This window comes from Gymnoscopelus braueri, assembly GCF_963280865.1.
Source record: "Gymnoscopelus braueri genome assembly, chromosome: 13".
Taxonomy (NCBI): Eukaryota; Metazoa; Chordata; class Actinopteri; order Myctophiformes; family Myctophidae; genus Gymnoscopelus; species Gymnoscopelus braueri.
In genome coordinates this window covers 35837867-35864660 of record NC_137615.1, presented here as the reverse complement: position 1 = coordinate 35864660, position 26794 = coordinate 35837867, and the positions used below count along the sequence as shown (strand labels likewise).

At 45.1% G+C, this 26794-nt stretch overlaps 1 protein-coding gene across 2 annotated transcripts in view; it reads left to right on the top strand.

Moving 5' to 3' along the window:
* Positions 1-1841: 1841 nt before the first annotated feature.
* Positions 1842-26794, top strand: part of xylt2 (xylosyltransferase II) — a 107540-nt gene continuing 82587 nt past the window's right edge. Inside the window, exons 1-11 of one of the 2 annotated variants that reach the window (XR_013934296.1) lie at positions 1842-2020; positions 7965-8499; positions 9732-9907; positions 11239-11441; positions 13108-13188; positions 13695-13911; positions 14932-15108; positions 15635-15891; positions 17012-17207; positions 17947-18280; positions 19934-22288. Coding sequence is in view for 1 of the 2 variants with exons in the window: in XM_080446868.1 (XP_080302994.1) it covers positions 1889-2020; positions 7965-8499; positions 9732-9907; positions 11239-11441; positions 13108-13188; positions 13695-13911; positions 14932-15108; positions 15635-15891; positions 17012-17207; positions 17947-18280; positions 19934-20256 (2631 nt within the window). In the remaining variant the exon portion in view is untranslated. Of the gene's footprint in view, positions 2021-7964; positions 8500-9731; positions 9908-11238; positions 11442-13107; positions 13189-13694; positions 13912-14931; positions 15109-15634; positions 15892-17011; positions 17208-17946; positions 18281-19933; positions 22956-26794 lie in introns of those variants that run through there. The other variant, XM_080446868.1, reaches the window with a different exon arrangement.

The following is a 26794-nucleotide window of genomic DNA, read 5'->3' as shown; positions in this document are numbered from 1 at the left end:
TAAGATCTGCATGGAAGTGGAACCCCTATAACATTTTCTCTTTACTTCCAGAGCTGCATTATCTATATGCCAGAAAGAGAACGTGATGTCATCACACCATTGAAAGTAACCCCCCCCCCCCCCAAAAAAAAATCAAGTGGGGGGGCCCCGACCCATAGGTTGAGAACCACTGTTGTAGAAGACTGACTTGTAAATAGGGGCAGGCTAGTGGTGAAGTCTGCACTGAAGAGACACTTGTTCACACAGGCTTTTGGCAGTTAGTTTATTTGTTGGTGTAAAGCGTCCTTGTGTTTATTTAAAGGCGCTTTAAGTGTTGAAGAGGTTTGTTAAGGACTGTAACAATGAGTACAAAATACCATAAATACAATATATCACATTGCTGCCATAATAGAATATAGGCATTAGGCAGTAGGCATTTAAATACACAGGTTATCACACAGTACTGGTATCAGTCAATACCTGACAGGTGAAAGCATGGCAACAAAGGTGATCAAAAGAGTAAACCAGAGAACCAGATTTATGGGCAGAGTTTCCTCTTTTGTCAACAAGAATGCCCTCAGGACCCTTTCAGGGGCCCTGATTCAGCCCCCTTTTGACTATGCTTGCACCTCATGGTACTCCAACACCTCAATGTCACTGAAGACTAAGCTTCAAACCTACCAAAACAAACTGATTCGACTACTTCTCGGACTAGGGCCCATGACCCACCTTTCTCCCACTCATTTTGCCAGCCTAGGCTGGCTCAGGGTAGAAGACAGGGTTAAACAACTAAAAATGGGATTGGTCTTCAAAATTGTAAATGCAAATTTGCCCGATATGCCCCCCAATACCCGCATATCTGACCCGCATATCTGACCTCCAAAAAACGACACCCACAGTCACAAAACTAGAGGGAGCGTTAACAACGATCTGGTACCACCCACCCATAAAACAAACATGGGCAAATTCCTTCTACAGCACTGCCACCCAGGTTTGGAATAGTCTAACACCATCCCTCAAAAAATGCAGTTCGCTGGGCTCATTTAAATCAGCCCTGAAAATTCACCTTTCAGGAGGCCAAAAAAGGAGGTAGTACCATTTTCCCTTTCCGTTAGATAGACAACCCCCCCCCCCATTTTCTTTCTGCCTTGACTCCCACTCCCCCATTGTTGTACATATAGTGCTATTATTGCTTTGACCCTCATCCCCCCCCATTGTTTGTACATACTGTATTATTTTTCCCCTGCTTTTTTTTGTTTTTGTTTGTACATATAGTGACTGATATTTTGTTTTTACCTGTATTATTTTGTGATGATATTTGAACTGTTGGTGACTTGGTGCCATATATGACAATGAATTCAATACCAATTGGGACCTCAATGGAAACAAGACCGCAAGGACTTTTTTTTAACAGACCTTTTAGACAAAGTATTTTAAATGTAGCCTGATCAATCAATCACTATGTATGATCAGGCATTCATATTATTCAAAAATAATAATCCACTTATATTATGTTGGGAGCCTCTCTAACAATAAGAAACTCATGGAACCCTATCAAAGACCCCTGGGGGGCCCCCAGACTGCATGTTGTAACTTGTGTGCATTCACAACTGCTGCAAATCAAATGAGTTCAATACATTTTTGGAAGAACTTCAGTGAAAACTCCTTTAGCAGCAACCTGTGTGGGGATAAATAATATTATAATCTGTCATACAATGGTGTCGCTAGCCGTCATCGCACACGCAGCGCACACGACGTGTTCGGGGCCGCGCGACGCTGTCGTACGACGAAGCACACGGCGGCGCGTCGCGGCGTGCGCGCGCAGCCCGTCCGTCCGTCCGTTCGGTTCACACGATCACACAATCCCCTCTCGCCGCCGTGCACGCGCCTCTGGAAAGGAGGAGGAAAGATGGTGGCCAGCGCTCGGATGCAGAAGCTCCTCCGTCGGTACAGACTGGCGATAGCCGCCGCGTTGACCATCCTCCTGGTCCAGGGTCTGGTGGTGTGGAGTCTGAGGAGCCTGGAGGAGGGCGAGGCCGAGGTGAGCGGTGTGGTGGTGGTCCGGGGGGGGGGTTGTGTGTTTGATTCCCCCGGCGTGGTGGACGGTGGTGGCTGGCAGCCTGGCAGGGAGACTCAAGCTTCGGTCCTTTAATTCTAGCGCTGTTAGCAACGTTAGCGGCTAACTGTGTTATATCACGGCGTTGTACGGTTCGCGGCGGGGTTGCCACGTCCGCTTATTATAAGCGACTTCGGGCTTCTTTTTCTGTAAAGTTGATTGTACATTTTGGTCAGTTGGCTTAGTTGCTTATTTAGGCTTGTTTCACAGTTATTAAAAAATATTTTAAACCAGTGGTTCTCATATTTTCATAAATGTTTTGCGCCCAGGGAGCATCAGTGTTAGAATATTTTATTAAAAAAATATATATATATTCCACATTTTTTAGTTATTTTTTAAATAGCCGATCTACAAGCTCACAACGCGTCGCATTGCTACGCGTTGTGAGCTTGTAGATCGGCTATTTTCAAGTAGCCGATGCATAGGTTTTAACTGTGCTCATGTAGCTCACTATGGGCTTGTTTTCCCAGACCTAGTTGCTTATTTCTCCCACTATCTGGCAACACTGTTTCACAGCTAAATGTGCTAACATTAGCATCGCCGAGGAACTCCTCACTGTGTTTGTTTAAACTAAAACAAGAAGATTCATGCCGTCACTGTTCACGCCTTTTCTCCGTTTCCTCGCCGATAAAACGTTGTCTGGTGACTGACTGGTCACCCCGGCACACGCACAGTATTATTCACTTTACATGATGATATCTTTAAAGTTGCTGTCACCGTTTTATCGATTTTAAGTGTCAAAGATATGTTACCAGCGGCGGATCGTGTGTTTGACTTGGCCGCCTGTAGGTGCGTTTCGTTTGGTCTGTCAGTGACTAGTCTAGGGCTGTCACGATTACACATTTGACGATTAATTGTCTTACAAATAATTGCGATTACCGATTTGATTGTTTTTTTTGGCATTGGAACATATGAATCAGAAATGTGTTTCTGTTTGCCTTTTAGGCTTTGTAATAAAACAATGTACAGGGCAGATATGACAAATAACTGAAATATACAAAGAAATTACTGACATATTTAATAATTGTATACTTTAAAAAAAAAATCTATGTAAACTTGTAAAATAAAACATTGCGATTATCTCAAATAATTACAATTTGAAGATGATGTAATAATTGTGAATGGCTAACTGGTGTGGTAACGGCGGTGTGAAGCTTCGTTAGTATCACTCCATCACGCCACGGCGTCGCTTAGCGACAAGAACTGATTTACAAGCTTTGCACAATGCACATCAGTAGTTTGTCGGCGACGGACACCGTGGTACGACGGAGCATAATTCAGGATTGAGACGTAGACAGGAGGAGGATTGCTTCTACTGTGTGGTGGTGTCAGCTGTCTAATGCCATGTCACTTCCATCAAAGGGAACTTAACTGTATGCTCTGATTAATTCCGACTGACAGGAAAATAGGATATCTGAATCTGGTCTATGCAAATCATAACCGCTATTCTGCATAATCTAGCATATTGCGTTTTTGTCTTTCTATAGAAATGCATTCCAGATGGATCCCAGTTTATCCCTTCACTCACTCATATTTCTGTAATCTCTGCACTGTTCGTCTTTTTTTGTCTCTATGATCCCCACCGAGAGATAAGCACACTAGTTGCCAAACTTTTTAATTTCAAGGACCCCCATAACTCGGTTACAAACAAAGTATGTGGCGTTACATACATCCAGTGTTGCAATGCTGAATTGGAACGTGGTTGCACTCTATTTTAATGACGTGACGCGCATGTCGCTTAACACCTACACTACAGGTCACACAATGGACAATTGATATGCATCTAGGCTCATTCCTATGTTAATCCACCTGGCGTGAGTCGGGAGCCTTTGTAAACTTTGTCGAGGTGTGAATTTAAAGTCGTTTTAAATCTATGCGTGTGCCTGCGTGTGCTCCTGGTCAAATAGGTTCCTGCACGGCGTGCAAGGCCGTCCCATGAGCAATGCAACCCTGCATACATCCACTGAGCCCGGATCACCCACACCGGAACTTTTATTTATTTGTTTCTGTTTTTGCCAAGGTTTTGGGTAAACTCTGTGTTCCTCTTCTAGACCAGTAGTTCTCCAAGTGTGGTCCAGAGAACCTCAGGGTTCCAAATGCACACACACACACAGACAGACAGACAGACAGACAGACAATGTAAATCCTAGATATAGTTCTTAACTAAAGAGAATAAAGAGTGGTTTATCTGACTGAGGCCACCCCAAAGAAAGTCTTTGAACCGGTCATGGTAACATTGGGCAGCACCTCTCTGTGTGGGAACCTTCCCTCTGTAGCTCACAAGCACACCTGGAACAGTGCCTTGGGGTTGTGCCCCAGACCCTCCCAGTTCTTCTCTAAATAAGGTAATTGTGAGCTGTTAACAGATATGGCTCCCAGAGGGCTTTACATTTTTCGCCATTATGTTTTGAGGCACATGGATACAGTGGAAGACACAGGAATGTGAGCTGAAATGTGAGTTTGGTAGGAACCCTCTGCCCTCTTTTTCCATCATGATGTGACATGTGCAAAGCGTGCAGAACCTTCCCTCCAGACTGGTGGGTCATAACACCACAGAGCTTTGCCTGAAGGGAGAGGCAGGTAGCGGTGGGTGTTATGAAGGCTTTCAGTCGGAGGAGATATTTGAAAAAGTGGAAAATCAGGGATCTGTATTCTGTACTTGGTCTTGGTGCCCTGCATTTCAACCGAGGAAACGTCCCACTGAGTGTGGACCAGCTCAGACAGTGGCCCGTACACAACAGCCTGCTAAGCTCCATTCTCTGCATTTCTCTGGCCCTCTGCCCTTTCTGTGGATAAAAATAACATTGTCTAAGACGCAATTAATCCATTTCCCCTGGACAGACGCCAGTGTAAACAGGAAACGTGAAGCGTGACATACGATTCCCCCTGAGGGAAGGAAGCGGCGTCCATTTTTTCTGACCCCACTCACTCAACTGTGTGTCCCGAGTAACGCATGCTTCCTCCCTCATCAGGTGCAATCTTATGGAATGCCGTGACTGTCGTTCACTGGAACACTGTTCATCAGAGCTCGGAACAGAGAGCGGCAGTCTGTGAGAGTTGTTCAGTCAGGGAGGCATAGCAAGGCAGAGTGAGACAGAGTGATTCCTCACAGCTCAGCAGTGTCTCATGTCAGCTGTGTTCTAATCAGCAGCTGGCTGTGGACGTGTGAACATGGCCACATGTGTTTCTATTAAGGCTGCCTGCCGCACAGAAGGAGCAAGCAACGGCTTGCGCTCTGTTCGACTCAGTCTGTGCGTATTCTCTCTGGCTCTCTTTCTCTTTCGTTCCAGCAGATTACGGCGCTGATATGGCTTCGCTCAGCTCTAATTGGAAAGAAAAGAGGCTTCGTGGCTCGCTTTTGAATCAATACATTTTTGACGCGATGGTGCTAATTAAAAGCTGTGAAAATGGGTGATAAGAACATTTAAAACATTAGGCCTTTGCTCCACGCAGCTGTTTTCTGTGCAAGAACACGCACTCATAGAAGCCTCTTTATCGAACATGAGAGGACAATAGTCTTTAAAGGCGAGCTCTCACTCTCGCGCAGCTGTCAAACTTAAGCTCTCTGTCCTCTGATGTGTTCACTTGCCCGTTAACTCGACTCTCGGGAGAAGCGAGGCAGCAGGCAGTGCAATGCGTGGTATGTTGCTGGGCTGTACAGTGCCTCTCACTGTAATGGCTTTTGGAGTGTGATGGGCTGTCAGTAGCTGACTGCGCTGTATTGGTTGGCTGCTGCCTCACTGGCGCTCGTTTATCTGCCCTGTGACGTCCTACCCCGCGCCCGCTGGCCTGGCCGAAGCCCCCGTTCTGTTCCCACTGTCCCTGCGGCTTGTGGCAAGAGAGCCTGCTTTCTGCCATGTCGTCGTCTGACACAGGCAGGAAGCCTGTGGCCCACTCACTGTTATTCTTGCCCCCTCTCCAAGAGCAAATTGTTGAGGCGCCTTTTGCGCAAAATCCAATAAACCAGCGTGGCAGGGATGTGATATTGCTCATCCAGAAGAAGCCAAAATAGCTCAAGCCCTGCTTTTGCGACGCCTATCAATTTTCGGAGGCCTGTTTTTGTATTCCACTGAGGCCGACCATACGGCGAGCTGTGATTTGCACCGTTTATTCCTATTATACACGAGAAAAAAATGCTGCATGTCAGCAGCAGAGGATGTGTTTAAAGAACGACCTATAAGAGCAGCATGCCAATGACACCCCAGGCAAGAATATCTTTGCCATAACATTCTCGACTCAATCTTTCACATTTGTGCGTGTTTATGTTGTTTCTCTTCTGCCTCCAATCCCCAGTGCAGGAAGATGAACATGACCGATTCCCCCAGAGAGAACTGTATTGTCTTATTGATCTCTCGCTACACTGTTGCTTTGAGATTAAATTGTGTTGTATATTGGGGACGGTGAAGTATGATGTTGGAAGTAGCATAGTCCAGTGGCCACAGATCAATAACTCAAGATGATGGTGGTAATGCCAGCAGCACCAAAGCAGTTTTAAACCCGGAGAGGTACAAAATCAACCCTTATGGTTCCATTTTGAGTTAAATTAACACTGAGGATTTGTATGTTTTTTATTTTGTTTTACTGGGAAGATAGACATCTTATATTTCATGTAATGGATGTTTTAACACAGTTCTTCCAGATAAACACAGGCCACTGGAGCTGCGTTGTAGTGTTGTTTTCCTCTGTGAAATGTGCCTGTTGTTACAGATACGGTTCTAAATCCCTGGGATGGGGGCGCAGATCACCACTGGAACTGGCAGGGTGGCTGCTGATAGGTCTATTTGGCCCTACTCCGACAAGGTTGTTGGCCAGCGGTGCGGAGGATGGCATCCCTCCAGTGGCGCCCTCCATTGTCCATTTGAAAAGGCCTCTTCTGATTACTCCGCAACGGGCCCGCCGTCACGTGTCACAGAAACATGCTCGCTAGCTCAGGCATAGTGATGTCTCAGGTTGGCCCCATTGTGGACCCTCAGTATGGTCTCCTGAGCTCTCCTCCATGATTTATTGTGTGCGTAGGCCTACATGTGCCAAATGTGGAGCGCGTGCATGTAGGGCTGGGGGTCAAGATTATTTCAAACTTGTGCCTTGATTACGATTAATGAACAATTATAGCAGATCTACATGCTCACAACACGTCAACGCGCTGTGAGCTTGTTGAACGTCTATTTTCACTTTCAGTACACCACCATTGTACAACAAAGTATAATACAGGGTTAAGTGGTTAATCGGACTACTCGATTTAGTCAATTATAAAAAATCTTAAAATGCATTGATATATAAGAAGAAAAAAACCTGCTTCTCAGTTAATCGATTAACCTACATGAGAAAGGTTAAGTCAGTAATTCTAAATAATATTTTTTTAATGTATTTTTGGTTAATTGCCCAGCACTACGTGCACGTGTCCACTTTTGCACACAAGCTTTGCCACAGAGGTTTCGTTAAGGTCCCCACACTGAATGCCGTCATTCTGTGTCTTTGTACGTGTGCCGCCTTAACCCGGACTGTGTCTCTCAGATTAACTCCACAAAAGGCAGAGCTTTTGCTAAAAATAACCCAGATCATAGCAGCATGTGGGGGGGGGGGGGTAAACTCAAAACCAAACTGGAGTAAACACGTCCTTGTCTCTGGAGCTCCTGTGCTGTTGTCTTAGCGGGTTTCTTTCTCTTGTCATGTTAGAGGTTGAATCATCCCCTCCTCCTTACAGCAGCAGTCGCCCCCAATGTTCTGCTGTTATGACTGGCAAGACATCTGGGGGTGGAATGGATTCTAATCACGTCTCTTCTGTCTACTCCTCTGTTGCTTCTCTCTTTCTCCCCCATCTCTCCCCTCATTCTCTCTCTCGCTTTCTCCCTCTCCTCCATCTCCTCAGAGGAAGACGAGACGGTCTAAGCTGCCCGACCACAACAGCCAGGACCCCAAGCGGGATGTGGTGCCGTGGGACCGGCAGAACGCCCTGTCGGGGAGGAGCGGGGGCAGATGGAGCAGCCGGCTGCAGACGGGCGGCGCCGCAGCGGCCCGGGGCACCAGCCGACGCAGGAAGCCCCCCGGCGGGCCGAAGGGAGCCCAGGAGCAAGGCATGACGGGGGCCGGAGTGGACGGCGTTCTGCCCCATGACCCCTCCAGCAGCCGCAACTTCAGTGAGGCCAGAGGAGGAGGAGGCGGCGAGGGGGGTGCCAGGCTCCCACCGCCCGTCATACCGGGCGAGCCGGGCAGTGTGGACGGGGTGCCCCAGGCCCCCGGCGGTGACTTTGTGCCCAAATGTGACATCATGGGCAAGGACGCGCTCTCCGCCTTGCACCGCGCCACCACGCAGCAGTGCCGGCAGGAGATCGCCAACCTCGTGTGTCAGCACCAGGCCGGACAGCTGATGCCACAGGCACTCCCTCAGTTCTGCCCTCATCTCGGTGCGTTCACATGCCTCTCTGTGTCTCTCGCTCCCTCTTTCTCTCTCTCTCTCTCTCTCTCACACAGTCTCATCTCTCACACGCACTGCAGGTTTTTAAAGATTTATTAGCACAATTTTCTCTCATTGATACATTTTTTATGGAAAAGGAAAAAAAACACTGCCTCACGACCACATTTGCATGAATATTACATGCGATGCGCCGTCACTGTTCTGTGTCTGAATGTTCTACCCCTGTGCCCAGACACAGTCCAGACTCTTACAAACACACACCCATTCATCTCCGTCAGTCGTTGATTTCTGCAGGTGTTGATGGTGTGTTGTGGTTTGTTTGCTATAGCTGCGAAGATCGTCCTCATTTGTCTGTTTCAGTGTCTCGCACGGCTGTAGCAGAGTGTCTGAGAGCCTCTGCCCGAAGACCAAAAGCCTAACATCTTCCCTGGCCAAGAGGGATTCCCCTTTAGGCTAGTGGATAAGATGTTTGGCGTTTAGCATCTCTTCCCTGCTTTGTCATTTTGTTACCTCTTTTCTCTTTCATTTATTGTTTTCTTTTTATTTGTCATGTACCTGTTTGCACATGCCTGGAATCTGTCCTCTGCATATAACCCATCCCAACCATTAGGTGCTGCGTTCACAGTCACACTAAGGACGACGCCGCATCAGTCTAAAAGTCATCTTCAAACGTAGCCAGATGGAGACATGAAGCTACAAACTGACGACACAGCATGACGCGCTACATATCAAGTCAAGGGCCGTTCACACCGAGCACTTACTATAACTTTGAAAATATACTTAAAAAAATGAATCGTTGTTAAGTCAAGTGGATGGCCACACCACAACTATAACGAATACAATGGTGAACGATATAGTTATAGTGCTCAGTGTCAATGGCCCTTTATGTTGGTTTTTTGTGCTCCAATGATGCAGTTGGTGTGATGCAGTTGAAACATCAATCCAATCATATGTTTTTGTTTCACCCTTTCATTTCTCCTTCTCTTTCTCACCGCAATTCCTGCTCTGGAAGAAGAACTGGTTCTTGCCGTTACCAGCTCCCTGTGCCAGTTAACGTTCTCTCTTTATGCAGTGTGGCTTGAGCAACATTTGAACGGCAACTCTGGAGCAATGTCGCTGACCACGCTTTCCCACCTTGTAGCTTTTGTCACCACTAATGTGAATGTTTAGCATTAGGCTGGAGCATCATGTCTCTAACATGCATGTCTTTTGGTCTTCTAGGAGTGTCCAGTCCAGTTCAGGCAGGCGATGAGCTGGCCAACAGCCTGTCCAAGGTGGAGAACCCTGTGCGGGTGGCCTTTGTCCTCATGGTCCACGGCCGCGCCATCCGCCAGCTCAAACGTCTCATCAAAGCCATATATCACCGCGATCACTACTACTACATACACGTAGACAAGGTAAGCTCTAGTGTGGATTGGACTACTACTGCTGTACTGTACTACACATTTGTAAATGGGTAAACTATTAATTGATGAATGAACACTGAGGATTTTACTGTGTACTACGACTGGACTTTCCCATTCATAGACCCGGTATTGGGAGTCAGACAAACGCACATTATGTCAACAGTCAACACACACGCATACATACACACACACATAGAAAGAGCATCAGTACGATGTAAACACACCTTAATCAAAATGATTAGTCATCGTTGCCATAGCATAAGCCAACCTTTTTATGCCAGCGAGATGATGCCTCAGCGTAGTGTGTGCCCAGACCATTAATGTGTTTACGGGCTGGTTGTTCTCGCGTCAGAGAGGTCAAACGTACCCAGAGGGTCTCGTGTTAATTATTCCTAGTGTAGTGGAGGAAAGTGCCCGTGGTGTGGAACATGACGACCGAGGCAAATGCTACAATGCTAACGTTGAAGCGTCGGATCCCAGGGGCGTTCTAGCGCTGACAAGGCGGCAGATAGTGTGCTCTCTGAGTCTGTACACCTGTGCACCAGCTGGATAGGTCGCTCCCTCAAGCCGCGGGGAGCTGTCTCGGTACAGTCGCGCCGGGACTCGCAGAGAGACTAGTGCATAGCAGTGATGAATGAGGCGTGAGACGGGGCAGTCACCACGGAGACCGCAGAGTCAAGCCCGCCTCATCCGTCTCTGAGGGAAGGGGCCGATTTGAGAGTTGGAGCCGGGAAAAAAAAGAGGAGGAAGAAACGGGTCACGTTGTACTGCTGGAATTAGTCCACCTCCTCCTCCACCACCTCTCTCCACAAACCACCCCTGTTCTCCTGCTGTCTGTTTTCTGCTGAGCAGGCCACTGAGAGGGCTGTGAGTTCAGGACAGCCGGGGCTTAAGCCCTGCCGGCTGCACAGCTCTTTGACCTTCATTCTTTTATTTGGTATTTTTTCAACTTTTCTCATTTGCTCCCTGGTGTTTAATCCCTGTCTTGACAGCTTTTCTCCAGAGTAACCTCTAAGCTCGGTTCTTGGTGGTCCTTATTCGTGTCCTGCTGTCAGAATCCCTATTGCCGTCCTCAAAGTGGGAAATGTACGTTTGCACTTGCAAGACAAATAAATTGAATTGTTTCACTGACCCACATTTCCAGCCCTGATGTCAACACACGCCAGTTCTCCTCGGCTGCCCCAGCAGGGTGGCGGCAACTGATCAGGCTAATGCGGACTCTGTCACCCAGCCAAAGCTAGATTATCCTTTGTGTTGAATGATGCAGTGTCACTTTCCACTCGTTTAACCGCGTGACCCTCTTTGTTGTGAACTCTCGCCAGCGATCCAACTACTTGCACCGGGAGGTCCTGCAGATTGCCCAGGAGTACCCCAACGTGCGCGCCACGCCCTGGCGTATGGTAACCATCTGGGGAGGTGCCAGCCTGCTGAAGGCCTACCTGCGCAGCATGCAGGACCTGCTCTCCATGCTGGAGTGGAAGTGGGACTTTTTCATCAACCTGAGTGCCACAGACTTCCCCACCAGGTTGGTTAACACACGCCAATGCTAACAGGAGTCATTGCTCTGAGCGAATGAACAGAAAGAGGTTTCGGAGGTGAGATGGAGCTTCCTAATTGAACTTCTGTAGTGGTCACTCTGAGTTACGTCTGCACTGCTACCAAACAGTTCTGAGGGTTTTTTAATACTGCCTTTAACCTTTATATTTTAGAGCTGCAACTAGCTATTATATTCTGTAGATTACTTTGTCTATTAATCGAAAATAGTTTTCTTTTGTTAAAAGTGTGAGAAAAGTCTAATTGATTTTGTGTAATTGACAAATTAAAAATAGCAAACAGCAGCTCCACAAGCTCTCGATGCGATGCGTTGTGAGCTATTAAAGTGTTTTTTTTTTTTACAAATGATTGATTATATTGATCAGCTTCCAGCAGCCATATTATATTTACAGTTGGTTTGTAGGTTCATTCCAGTCTAGCCAAAATATATGCGAGTTATTTCTGTGTGCACCAGTGTTGCCAGATTCTGCGAGAGAAGTAAGCAACCAGGCCTATGAATACAAGCCCAAAAGAAGCGACTAAGCTACGGCTATTTGAAAATAGCCGATCTGCAAGCTCAGAGCATGTAGATCGGCTACTTTCAAAATAGGTAATTTTGGAATATTCTTTAAACATTTCAACAATACAAATCTTCTATGGGGGGGTCCCTGGCACTCAATATTTTCAGATGGGGGGGGTGGGGGGGGTTCTGCGGACAAATGCATATTAATCTGGGGGTCTTTGCCATGAAAATGTTTCAGAACCACTGGTTTAACAACTTAAGGAAGCAAGCCCAAATAAGCAACTACACTTTAGAAACAAGCCCCAAAAAACGCAACCCGCAACTACCAATATTTACAAGCAACTTTACAGAAAAACAAGCCCAAAGTCACTTATAATAAGCACACATGGCAACTTGACTGGTCTGCACGTGTGCGTGTTCACGTGTTAAACATCTCCCTGTCACGATACTCAGGCCTGTGTATCCCAGATACACTACCAGGCACACGGTTTGAGATTATGATGATTAGCGCTGCCCTAACCCCTTTATCATCAGTGGCTTAGATTTCCAGTACTGCTTGGTCGGGGATTTGACTCCCTTACTCCGTTGACCTACAGTGACTTTGACTCGGCGAGCTACGAGATAAACAACGGCCCAAATGCATGCCGAATTAAAAGGCCCCGCTGGTAGCTGCATTAATGAACTGTTTTGGCTGTTGATGTACAGAGGCGGCAGTAAATCGCTGCCTTTCTTGTTGATCAGTCCTGGCTGGATGTCTGAGGGCACTGTGAGCCCTTTATCAAGGCAGCGGCCAATCCTCCTGAATTGTCCCCGAGGAGAATAAGTGTGAGCGCTTGCACTCCGTCAAGCCTCTACCTCACTAATTATACAAAATCATCTCTCACTCCCTTTTTATGCAGCTGGAGAAAATCAAGCATATAAGACTCCCTAACCAAGTTGGCAAAACGAATTTGGCATCACTTGTTTCTAGATGATGGTATTCAAATTATCCCTCCCATCCCCCCATACGCACACAGTTGTCCCCCATATTTCAGAAGGCATTTTATTTCTGTCCGAATACTCGTTTGTTTTTTGTTTAGTTTTTTTCTCATCATTTCTGTTCCCTTCCCTTCTTTATCTTGTCAACTTCCCACAGGACTAACGATGAACTTGTGGCTTTCCTGTCACAGCACAGAGACCGGAACTTCCTCAAGTCCCACGGTAGAGAGAACGCCAGGTGAGAGCTGTCACAGGTAGCACGCACATCTCTGATTCACATTATTGTCCACCTCAACCCATTCTACAAATGTCTTCTAAATCCTAACGGTTTCTGAAAAACCTATGTTGCTCTATATCGTCGCTGTCGGGCCGAAACCTCTTATCTCCATATTTTAACTTTTTGTGTTTTTTTCTCCCATAAATTAACGCCCTACTTGATCATACTACAGCGTCACACAACAAACGCCGTCACATCAAAAGTAGCAGATCCACAAGCTCGCGTTTTGATCTTGTAGATGTGCTTCTGACATAGGAAGCAATTTCAAGATGTCTGTTTGGGCTCAGATAGCTTGTGACGAGCTTTACCATCATTATGTACTTCATTACCTTATTGTACCATAATGTTATGGTCTAAATGATTCACAGAGATCAAACGATCTAAAGAATGAATGGTTATGTCGTACAATAATCGTTACTTGCAGCCCCTAGTGCCGTGTTTTGAAGAGGTCCCTCGCTGTGTTCCAGGTTCATAAAGAAGCAGGGATTGGATCGTCTCTTCCACGAGTGCGACAACCACATGTGGCGACTGGGCGAGCGCAGCATCCCAGACGGCCTGGAGGTGTCGGGAGGCTCCGACTGGTTCTCGCTCACCCACCGCTTTGTGGAGTATGTGGTCACCTCCCAGGACAAGCTGGTGTCCGGCCTCAAGCAGTTCTACACGTACGCACTGCTCCCTGCCGAGGTAAGTTCACACCTCCCCTCAGACTGACACACACACACACACACACACACACACACACACACACACACACACACACACACACACACACACACACACACCTTCTGAAGCTGAGACAGACAGCTCAATAAACAAGTCTGTCATATAGGGTCTTTCCTCCCACTGGGGAGAAAGACGGGACACATTAGGCTGCATAATTGCTGATACCGATGTTGTCAGAAATGTCAAATCATTGATTTATCAGCCGGGCTCTACATTCAGGTAGAGCACCAGACTGTCAGACTGAAGGGGGAGTCACATTGCGTTTGCCTGTTTTGCTTACCTGGATGAGTGGTTTAGCATTTAGAACGGGGACCGAACGATTTGTCTTGCCGTTGCGGCAGGCCATCGTCGAAGTGTCACCGCGAGTCGGCGTGTTGGAAATATTTGATATACAGGTTTTGCTTTGTTTAGAGTAGACAGGCCTGCTATTAGGGAAACTGAGAACGGACAGGAGGAAAGAGATGCAACACAGGTCTCCAGCTGAAATCGAACCAGGAACGTTGCAATTATGTGGTCAACGTTCATCTACCAGCACGCCTCTGACTATTGAGAATGTTTTATTTTTTTATTAGTAAAATATTACAAAAACATTTACTTACATTTTTCCAGTCAAGTATCTGCCAGATATTGTACAATTTGAGGGCACCACCCCAGCTTGTAGAATAGAGGATTATTACTATTGTCAGATGATGTGTACTATCTTTAATCCATAAAGTGAAGATCAAGGGACCTTCCATTTAAGCCACCTAAGTCATCTCACCAAAAGAGTTGTAAAACATTTTACAATTTTAGCATTGCATATTATGTGAAGGTCTCGTGGAGCAGCCCAAGTAACAGAATGGTCTGTTGTTATCTTTTGAACCTCAGGGGAAAGACATAAATGACAAATTCAAAGGTTGAGGTTTACAGTGAGATCTCTGCTCACCTAGTCTTTGTCTCATTGCACAGCGTTACAGAAGTGTTGTTCTTCCTCTCTCACAGTCGTTCTTCCACACGGTGCTGGGAAACAGCCACATGTGTGACACGCTGGTGGACAACAATCTGCGTGTCACCAACTGGAACCGCAAGCTGGGCTGTAAGTGCCAGTACAAGCACATCGTGGACTGGTGCGGCTGCTCTCCCAACGACTTCAAACCGCAAGACCTCATCCGGATCCAGGTCAGTCTCAGCCAGATGGGGTGCTGCTGTGGAACTGCAGTTACTATGAATAGCTGCTTTTCTTTCACTTCAGCTGGCTGTGAGAGAAACCGGCAAAAATAAATGATCCCCCGAAAGAAGCAGCTTGATACTCAAAATCATATTTTCGACTGTATTTTATTCAGAACAATCTAAATGTAGTCACATTTCTGTAAAGTAACTGATTGACTTGAACAACAACACAGTTGAACAACATACCTGATTTACTTGCAACTGGTTGCACATTTATTTCCTTTATTTGCCTAGTGGCAGTGTGCAAAAGAAATCTGGCGCTGCATGGTCAGTCCAGCATTTTGTAAGATTAGCTCTGGACACCCAAACCCACTCACAGACCCATCCTCTTACAGATGGCTAGACTCCTGCAGAGCCATGCCGTGAAAATAACTTATTTCATTTCAACTTCTTTTAATTTGTTTTTAACATTGTTTATTTAATCATATTGAAGAAGTCTAGCACCTGACTTTAATGCCTGTCATGTCTTTTACAGCAACTGACACGGCCCACATTCTTTGCCCGTAAGTTTGAGTCCATGGTGAACCAGGAGGCCATCGACATCCTGGACACCCACCTGTATGGCCACTATGCCCCGGGCACGGCAGCCATCAAGGCCTACTGGGAGACCCTGTTTGAGCGTGAAGACGGGGTAGGATCGCTCAGTGATGTGGCCCTCACCGCTTACTCCTCATTCTTTCGCCTTGGACTCAAGAGTCTGGAGACAACGCAGAGCAAGCTGGAGGCCTGCAGGTCAGTTTGCAGCACCGCAGCTGACCTTCTGTGTTATCTTTGCATACCTATTGTGAAGTTTGTTGAACTCATAGTCAGTGGTGGGAAAAGTACTCATACTTTTTGCTTAAGTAAAAGTAGCAATACTGCAATGCAGAAATGTTACAAGTGAAAGTCTGGAATTCAAAATTGACTTGAGTAAAAGTACAAAAGTATTGGTATCAAAATGTACTTAAAGGAGAGATCCGGCCATTTTAAGTGTTATCTTTGATGTGTCACTAATCACTCACCAACATCGAAAGGGCCGTTGAGTTATTCCAGATCTGCCCCTGTTGTCCATTCTGCAGACCCCTTACAGAGGCACACATTTACCGCCGGGCCCGTAGTTCTACGGGCCGTTAAATCCAACGCTTAAGCGCCGATCCCGTAGCCTACGGGCTGTGGTGCTTTTTCCTTTTTTTCGAATTTCTTTTTTTTTTTCAATTTTCCGGTACGGCACATTTCATTGTAACACCACCGGAAACAGAATTATTTGGGATCCGGTTTTGACGATCACGCCGGCTCCCATTCTAAAGTCTACACTGAAACGCCATTTTCTTCGATTGTAGTTTTTCTCCTCGCTGATCACTGTTTAACATAAACCGTTCTAACTCAACAATGGATGCCCCGTTTGACACGTGGTTTGGACTGGTAGACACAGGGAGATGTCCGCGATGTTTACAAACAGTGCACAGATCAATCTTAAGGATTTTAACGACGTCTATGGCGACGTGAAAAAAACAAAAAACAACAATAAAACGTTGGCACTGGTGAGTACATTATGAGATTAACCTCTGGCGGTCAATGTGTTAATGTATGTTTTGTAATAATAATCAAAATCTACAAAGTAACTAATAACTAAAGTTTTCAAATAATTGTAGTGGAGTAGAAGTACAATATTTGCCTCTTGAGATGTATTGTTGTGGAGTAAAAGTACTGAAAACTAGAAATACTCCAGTAAAGTCAAAATACCTCAAAATTGTACTTAAGTACAGTACTTGAGTAAATGTACTTAGTTACTTTACACCACTGCTCATGGTAAACAAAGAAAATAGAGAGGGAGAAAAAAACATGACTGATCTTCTGATATCCCTCCCCTCAGGTACGAACCGATGAGCCACCCTGTGGCGGTGCACGTGTACTTCTACGATGACCGCTTTCAGGGATACCTGCTGCGACAGGAAGTCCAGAACGTGAAGTCAAAGGTCAGGGAGACGGTTGAGGTGTGGGCGGTGCCTCAGGCCACGCTGGTGCTGGAGACCAACCTCAAGGAGTTTGAGAGGCTCAAGAACCTGGAGGTAAAAGATGGCTTTGATCTCCTGGTCGAAAGATGCAGATGATGCCACCTCGGCTTCTTCTGTTGGACACGATCAAAGGCTGCGTTGGGTCCAGGCTCCAGGCTACGCTGTCTTAACTCATTTCCTGCCAGAATTATTTCAGATTTTTGGCTGTAGACTGCCAGAGATTTTCCATTGAAAAAAAAAATTCTCAGGAGCCGAGATACAGATCTTTTAAGTTAACAATGAAGTGGATAGGAGTTTAAATCTTTGATATATCATATCTCCTTGGTCTTTGGGTCTAAAAATAAGAAAAAAACGAAAAAAAAAAAAAAAGATCTGCGTCTTTGGCAGCCAGGCGAGAAATTAAATAGAACGCAGATATGCGTCTTTGGCAGCCAATGTGTTAAGTTCAGCATCGAAGTTGCTATCACAGCTGAAAAAATTTAATTAAATATAGTGTGCTCCGAGAAAACTGCTAAGGGAAAGAAACTTGGTTTGAAGATTACCGCCTTGATATTGGTTTCAAGGTAACAGGCTTGATCTAGGCAAAATTTTACTTTGATGTTTAATACAACACACCTAAAGAGAGAGAAAATTGTTTATTCCACTCCATCCTTTGGACCCTATACACTTAAACTGCATAAAAGTTTAAAAGTTCTGTGACCGAGAAGCACTGTATTATACAAACTATATGTCATAATGTGTTGTCGTGGACATTGCCGGCCGTACGTTCATTTTGTACCCGTGTCGCTGACAGATTGGTACAGACTGGGATCCCAAGGAGAGAATCTTCCGCAACTTCGGCGGGGTGATCGGTCCGCTCGATGAGCCGGTCGCCGTGCAGAAGTGGGCCCGCGGGCCCAACCTCACGGCCACCATCGTGTGGGTGGACCCGGCCCAGGTGGTGGCGGCCTCCTACGACATCAGCGTGGACGTGGACGCGGAGTACACCCAGTACCGGCCCCCGCTGCAGCGCCCCCTACGGCCCGGCACCTGGACGGTGCGGGTGCTCAGGCAGTGGGAGCGCGTGGCGGAAGTCCGCTTCCTCGTTATGCCTTTGGCCTTCAAAGGAAAGGAGCCGCTACGCAAAGGTGATTTTTTTGTTTGTTTGTTTTTGCAGTTCGGTTTACAACCTCCAGTAAAGATTTAGGAGATTAGATCAACGATTCACAACCTGTGGGCCGTGAGGATATTGCAAGTGGGCCCCCAAATAACTGGCAAAACACCAAGATTTGAATGGTAATATAACATTTATATAAAAAGTCATGGTTTAAAATGACCAAAAGTCATGGTTTAACGTGACCAAATGGCTTAAAACCTTGAAAAATCTGTTTTCATTGTGATACGAATAAATAGGAACTTAAAAAGTATACTATGTTAGTTCCATTGATCCAAGCTGGAATATAATCAATTGATTCATCATTAAAATAAACTTTGAGATTTTCAAGTGACCCCTTAGATCAGCGCTACTCAACCCGGCCCCAACGCAGCGTCTTGGCGGCCCCTCATGGTCAAAAAAAAAAAAAAAAGGGTTTTCTTTTTAATTTTTTTTAAGCACAGGATAAAAATATACATTTCCGTTCAAATATATGGGTTGCAATTTTTTTTTTCAAAAACAAACATAAATTGTTACAGGTATAATGCATAGTTTTCTATGCATTTCAGTTTTTTGGGGGGGGGTTGACCCCCATTTTTTTCCCTTATTTCAATCTCTGGGAGTTGGCAACCCTAACCTTGCCATACCTTAGCTTTTGCTGAACTGATGCCACTGGACATACACACAAAATAAACAGGTACAGTGAAAAGAATATGATGTCAAAATGTACATTTTCTCCATAACAATAACAATGCGTAGTGTGTGTTACAAAATCGAAAAATCCAAAATAGGACCGTCATTTTTAGCTTGCGGCCCCTTGGACTTTTGGTATTTTGCTGAGTGGCCCCTGAGCCATCTTAAGTTGAGTAGCCCTGCCTTAGATCATATTTGAGGAGGTTTGGGTTGTGTAGTTACCTTGCCATGATGTAAATTCATTTCTCCATTGACTAGAAATTGATCATTTCAAATATGCTCTTCATTGACTTGCATTGTACAGTGAAGAGGTCTTTTAGCCTGTAAACGAACGCAAACAAAGTTGATTCTGACGGATTAGAACATTACCAAACCCAGTACTGTTTGTTTCTTTTATAAAAATGTCAACTTCCTGTTGATATAGCTATTTTTATTAAGAAGAAAACACGGACTGGATCCGCGGATCTGGATCCGGATCTTCAAATTGTAAAATCAACAGGAAGTTGACATTTTAATAATAAAAAAAAAAACAGTACTGGGGTTTGTGATGTTCTATATTGTCAGAATCAGCTTAGTTTGCATTCGTTTACGGGCTGAAAAAGAGCCTCCAGAGTGGTTTTGCCGTACAATGTTGCTATAACATCAGTGATTCTCAAACTTTTTTCATGTCAAGGACCCCCAAAATTATATGTATTTGGCCGCGGACCCCCATCTTAAAAAAATTTCTTCCAGGCCCCCCCCAGAAGCAAAAATTTGAGTTAAAAATGTTCGCTCTAAAAAATATATATAAATATATATACTCTGTGAGCTTGTAGATCTGCTATTTTTGAATAGCCAAAGAAAGCTAAAATTACACACAGATGCGTTCCCGGGTTTAATGGCTTAAGCTATAAATGGTTATGTCCGTTCTCCTTGTATTATGATGTTCCTCACCTTTTTCGTTTGTCTGTTGCAGAAGAGGACAGCTGGCTCCACTCGGGTCCCCCGGGTAACCTCTACCTGGAGCAGGGCTTCCAGCAGCTGAGCTCTATGCTGAAGCTGCCTCCCCAGGAGCCGGCCCTGCAGGAGGCCCAGCGCAGGGCCCAGCTGGTGGGCAAGCCCCTGGACGCCTGGGTGGACAGCAGCGTGGGGGGCTTCTGGGTGACGGGGGACCTGTGTGCCACGCAGACCTCCTCCTGCCCGGCCCTGGGGCCCTGTACCAAGTCCTCCTGGAGCTCATTGTCCCCAGACCCCAAGTCTGAACTGGGGCCCGTCAAAAGTGATGGCCGTATCAGGTAGCCAGCGGAGAGCAAAAGAGACGATTAGACTTTTAACACAACACGTGCGAACAGTGGCAGAGCGTCGGAGCTCTGGAAGAGGACCTTTGTGAACGCCGGGATGCTAAAGGTCTCTAAAGGTCGGCTCAGAACCCGACAACACTTCAAAACAAACGAGGTGTATTCCAACGCTGGAGAGTCGAGACGATCTCAGTGAAGTGGCAATATGGACTGAGAGGAAGACACGCCTGCTGGAAATTTGCACATAAATGACTGCGAGAGCAAAGACATGACGTTTTGCGTCGTCTTATCTGGTTAACATGGCTGTCTGGTGTATTATTCCGTTTTCCTGCTGGAAACACAAGTCCTCAAGTCGGGGACTGTCTGGTTTGGACTTTGACGAGGGCTCTCCGCACATGTTTAGAACTCTGTTTTCCACGCACAGTTTAAATCCTCCTCTCCTGTACGGAATCAGAAAGCGGGTCGTCAGAATTCAGTGTCACACTCACTGCTGTGTTCTTTCTGAAGTTCAGAGGAGGGGAGCGGGGCCTTTGAACCATGTTATCATGCTTATTTTGAAGCATTGTTAGGTGAGCGTAGGGACCGGGAGCAGACAGATGAAGTGCACTTTACTGTAAGATTATGATGTTAACACAGAGGTCACATCAGCAGCAGCCACGTGAGGAAGAGGAGCAGAAGGTGAAAAGTCACAGGTAACGCGTCGGACGACATCCTCGCCCTTTCACTTCACAGTAGGTATCTAAAGTGCTGCTTTAAGGTTTACATTTGCAGCACTCACTATTGCACAGACACATCAGCAATTACCTGGACGTGTAATCTCTCTGGTTTAGGAATAGCACGGAATTGGTCCCGTCTTGTCAAACAAAATGTGTCAGTTTTAGAGGGTTTTGTTTTATTTTTCTTCCATTGATGGTTCTCTGTTTACTGTGACATATTTTTGAATGTGTGATTTTAGATTTTTTTTTTTTTGTCCGAGTGTCTTGAATGGACTGTGACATAATTCAAGGCGTTTGATGTCCATCACTGCAAACAAAGAGTTTGTTTGCCTTGTCAGAGGAAGTGCCTAAACTGATGCAGCATAAAGGCTGCAAATGGGATGGCTCTGTTTGAAATAACAAAGAGAGAAAAAGCTCTGACAAAAGATGAAGAAAACCTTTTTTTAATTTTATTTTTAAAAACGGGCCTGGTTGGATTTCACATTACTACATACCTCCCGATGAGTTTAAAATGCAGTATTGGTATAGTATCTGTACGTTTACCCATATGGCAAATAGCCTTTCACAGGCATTTTTATGTTTTTTATTTGAACGTAAAAGTCCTCCAGCCCAAAAGTGGACAATGTGATAGTTTGCTCAGCCTAGTGGAGAAAATCTATGCTGCCTTTATTTAGTCTGTACGATCAATTGTTTACCATGGAATAATAGCTTCAAGAGATGTGCAATTAATGCCTTTTTTTAGACAGATTATGCCCCTCCTCTCTCCCCTTGTCCTGAGTGTCTTAGTTTATAATATAATTGTTTTAAAACTAGTTTTACCCCCCCCTCTCTACTATGTTGTTGATAGTCTTGACACAATGAGTTTTCAAGTGACCTTGTTTACCTTGCACAGCACACACTCTCTTTCAGCGAAGCTCTGCCGGTTTCACTGAAACGAGAATGCAGACCAGTGGGGTTTTAAAAAGAGTGAAATATCGATTATTTTTCTATACACGTTGAGAGGAAAGACTCCATTCAGACCATTCGTCCTCACCGCTCCGTTTGATGGTTGGGAGCCATTACTGTCTGTTGTGTTCTAGTGTTGGACAGCCAGCCACCATCCCTTCGTTTGGAAATGACTTATCCTGAGAGGAGGTTGGAGAGGTGGTTTGCTGTATTATACACAGTGGTGGAAAAAGTACTAACATTTTTTTACTCAAGTAAAAGTATCAATACTGCAATATTAGAAATACTCCGTTACAAGTAAACGTCCAGAATTGAAAATGTACTTGAGTAAAAGTATTAACGTATTGGCATCAAAATGTACCAAAAATAAAAGTACACATTATGCAGAATGTCCCATTTCAAGTTTTCAAATATATAAACATCTTTTGAAAATAGCCGATCTACAAGCTCACCCATTGTGAGCTTGTAGATCGGCTATTTTCAAATGGCCGAAATGTATATAGGGCTGAAGTGGTAAATGTATGTTTTGTAATAATAATCAAAATCTACAAAGTAACTAGTAACTGAAGTGTTCAAATAATTGTAGTGGAGTAAAAGTACAATATTTGGATCCGAGATGTAGTGAAATAAAAGTATTGGAAATTTGAAATACTCAAGTAAAGTACTCAAACAAATACCTCAAAATTGTACTTAAGTAAATCTACTTAGTTACTTTCCACCACTGATTATACAACCACAGCCCGGTTAGTGAGTCATCACAGGCTAAAGCCTGATTTATACTTTGTCGTGCAACGGCGCTGTGCACCGTAAAATGGCCGATCTACAAGCTCACTGAGAGTTGCGTACACATCGCGAGAATGTAGATCGGCCATTTTCGCCGCACGATAATGTCATACGACAAAGCATAAATGAAGCATTATAATGACAGGCACGCTTGTCTCTTCTAAGTTCTGTGTAGTAGACAGCTTTTAGCCTATCCCACTGTGTCACTGGGGAAGACGGGACACATCTTGAATGATGGCTCAATAAAGTGAAAGGAAGACCTAAATGACCCTGCTGTCCTGTGGTATTATTTCATTCATGTTGACACTTTTGAAAGGAATTACATTAGCCCGGAGCATCCTGGCCTGATGTAAATTCTCTCTACAAATTAGGCTGCTCTCTACATCACCGGGGTGATGAAGTGTTTTCAATGGTGTTCTACGCCAGTGGTTCGCAACCTGTGGGTCTGGGTCCCCTCATGATTTTGGGGAGGTCCCCAGATGACTGAAGTGACAATTTAAGGGCTTTTAAGACCTTTTTTAAATAACCTCAAGAAGAAAAGACATTGGCCAAATTGTCAAAATATAGGAGAGTCAAAGATTTTGAAAATAGCTGATCTACAAGCTCACGACGCCTCGCAACACAAGGCGTTGTGAGCTTGTTGATCTGCTATTTTCTACATTCCAAGGGCTTGTCAGGGTGGGGACCCCCCAGTTCAAATATGATTATTTTGGGGGGTCGCGGCCTGAAAAGGTTGAGAACCACTATTCTACACCACAATTCACTGGTCTTCAGTGTGGGGGGACCGAGTGGGGGCTCCACTGCATCCCAGCTAGCTATGGAACCAAATGGACCCTTAAGGGTCTGTAACTCACTGTGCGTAATTGGAACCAACTGGACCCGTTTGTACACTCTGGAGTTAAATTAATAGGATTTTACAGAGTAGATGGGGTTCCTGGAGATAACGATCATCAAATGGGAGTCTAGTCTGTGGCCTGATGCATATTAAGCCATTAAGACCGGGAACCGTGTCATTTTAGATTTTAGCTATAACCTTTATTTTATACTTTGGCTATTCAAAAATAGCAGATCTACAAGCTCATAGCGTGGCACTCGGTGCCGCGCTATGAGTGCGGCACCCAGTTTTCAGTACTTTTACTAATACTCCACTACATCTCGGAGAGGCAAATATTGTGCTTTTACTCCACTACAATTATATGAAAACTTTAGTTACTAGTTACTTTGTAGATTTTTTATTATTATTACAAAACATACATTAACCACTGTACATTTTGGCCATTTGAAAATAGACTATCTACAAGCTTGTAGATATGCTATTTTCAGAAGATTTGTATACATTTGAAAACTTGTGTGAAATGGGACAGGGTGAGAACGGGTGCCAGACCCCAGAGCGAGACACAAGTTGCTCTGTTTTAATGGACATGAATGACTATGAACTAAAACTTAAGTGAATGAGAACTACAGCAACGTGTGAAGAGTCCCCCATAGCCCTGAGAGGAGGGGGGAAATTGAGTCTCCCATAGCCTTGAGGAGGGGGGAAATATATTCATATTTATATGAACCCCCTCCTTCCATAGCCTGAGAGGAGGGGAGAAATGTGCGACTGAGATTCTCCCAGCCGTCCAAAGCACCATGAGGATTGAGGAGCTTGGAGAGGAGGGAGGAAATGTAACGGAGAGCAGTCCTCTGTTACTCATGTTTGCACAATAACCCTTATTTATTGAACAGCACATTTGCACTTTTATTAATTTGCACAGTTTACCTTAATAGTGCAATATGGAGAGTGCAATATATTTGCAGTGATGTTTTATTGTTGAGTTTGATTGAATGCTTAACATTACCTGTCATGTGTTTCAGTAGATTGCCTAGTCAGAATGGGGGGGTTGTGATGTGGGTTTGCAATTGCTAATATTTATATTGTAGTATAGTATGAAGGATAAAGAATCATTCATTTTGTAGTTCATAGAGATTTGTAATATGTCTGCTGTCCGGCAGAAACCAACTAACTCCAAAATGTTTATTTTTCAGGAAATGAAAGAAGTTTTGTTCATCATAGATAAGAACAGCTGAATGGACCCCCAAGCTCACAATGAGGTTGGAGGTCAAAAGGGGGCGGAGCCTGGAGTCAGCAAAACCAGCTAACTCCAGTGGAGTTAGCTGGTTTTGCAGAAAGTTTGAAGATCCAGAGCTCAAAAAAGGTTGAGAACCACTGATCTATTCCTTCCTCACAGTTACCCTTATTCTGTTCTCTTACTTTATCCAATCTTCCATATTAAACTCATGTTAACTGATATACTGATTTATGAGTGATTTATCACTCATTTTTTTTATGAGTGAGCACACACATGCGATTACATGGGCACATTTAATTCCTAATGATGATGAGTCAACCAGGCAATCCGGTGCACTTCCCCTTCTTGAGATTCTAACTCCCTTTTTCTGTGGAATTTCTTGACCTCCAACTTCCCAGTAAATTTCTAAATTGACACGCATGCAGGTCATTCAGTGCACTGTTTCTCAACTTTCACTTTCCTACATTACTGAATGCATGGACAGGGACCACACAATACCTTCACGGACCACCAGTTGAAAACCCCTGCTCTATAGCAATGACTATCAGAATAGAGCTCCAGGGTTGGGGGTAGTTATCAGTGAAACAGGGTTATCAAGCTGTGGGCTATAGCGCACAGGAGCACATTGAGAATGCATTGAAATGGCAAAGGGGCGGGCCTATGGCTACACAGGACTCTTGAACCTGATTGTGACATTCGGTACGTGGTTTGAAGACACCACTTTTGGTGTAACACCTAACAATGGCCAGTCACATCTTTTAGAGTTACATGGTAGAATAAACATTTTCGCCTCATTGCACATAATGGACGAGCCGTCACTGCAATTATAAGATGTCTGTGGGGCTAAACCTGATTAACTAAAGCATCTCAGGGGTTGGCTTCCTGCTGATGAAGACCCTCATGTTGCCATAGAAACATCATCAGGACCTCTATCCTTGCTGTACCTCTACCCCTGTGACAGATCAAAACCTCGCTCCCTTCACCGACACACTGCCCACATGTTGCCCCCCGCCGGTTGCCTCTGTCTTTTCCCCTATAAACAAGTCCATTGTAAGGAGTTAACGTGCCTGCATCAATATTTAATGAAGAGACATTCAATGGTAATCGTGGGTGGTTTTGCATCGGCCTGTGGCAGGCCCGGCCATCTCTGCTTCCACAGCTTCCCACAGAGCTACTCTTCCAGTGAGTCATGCAAGGCTGTAGGCCTTCGCCTCAAGGCTGCATCTGCCTTTTTCACACTGGTAGAAGGAGACCAGTCCTAACAGACACACACAGACATCAGCGGTTGAAGCATTCATTCAGTCAATGATCGCCTGTGGCTATAACTAGACCCTGCATCCAGCAAGAGACAGATTTCACAGATTGAATCGTGTTTTCACGCATGAGGTTTTATTTTTGCTGCTTTAAAAAAAATGATCATACACTCTCATCGCTCAGGAATGTATACTGGCAACTAACTTAAAATAACAAAGCCAGGCCTGGGCCACAGCGTGGCGGTCCAGGCACCCCAGGCTGCAATGCTGAGAACATGTCGCGGGTTCGAGTCCCGAATCCCGATGACCTTTGCTGTGTGTCACTCCCCATCTCTCTCACCATTTCCTGTCAGTCTATTGTCCTATAAATAAAGGCATAAAAAAATGCCCAAAAAGACAAATATTTAAAGTAACAAAGCCAAAATGTTGCGTGTTTACAACCATTATTTGAAATTTAATAGCTGACTGTGTCTTGTTCGAGGAGGTTTTCGAAGCCTGATCAAGTCGTTTCAAAAGGTCTGTGCCGGTTGTCTCTTCTTTGTCTCTTCTGATAAAGGTCAGCCTCTTAATCAGCACCTCAGTACTTCTAAGAACCACACCTGCTCACATTTTCAGCCCCCACATCCGTTAGAAATGACTCGGCGATTCAACGTAATTTTAAGCATGATTTATAGCTCAGAACCTGACGCATCACGTTGTGCTGTGAGGTTGTAGATCGTCTATTTTCGGCCCGCAACACGGCCATACGATGGAGTCTACGTTATCTAAGA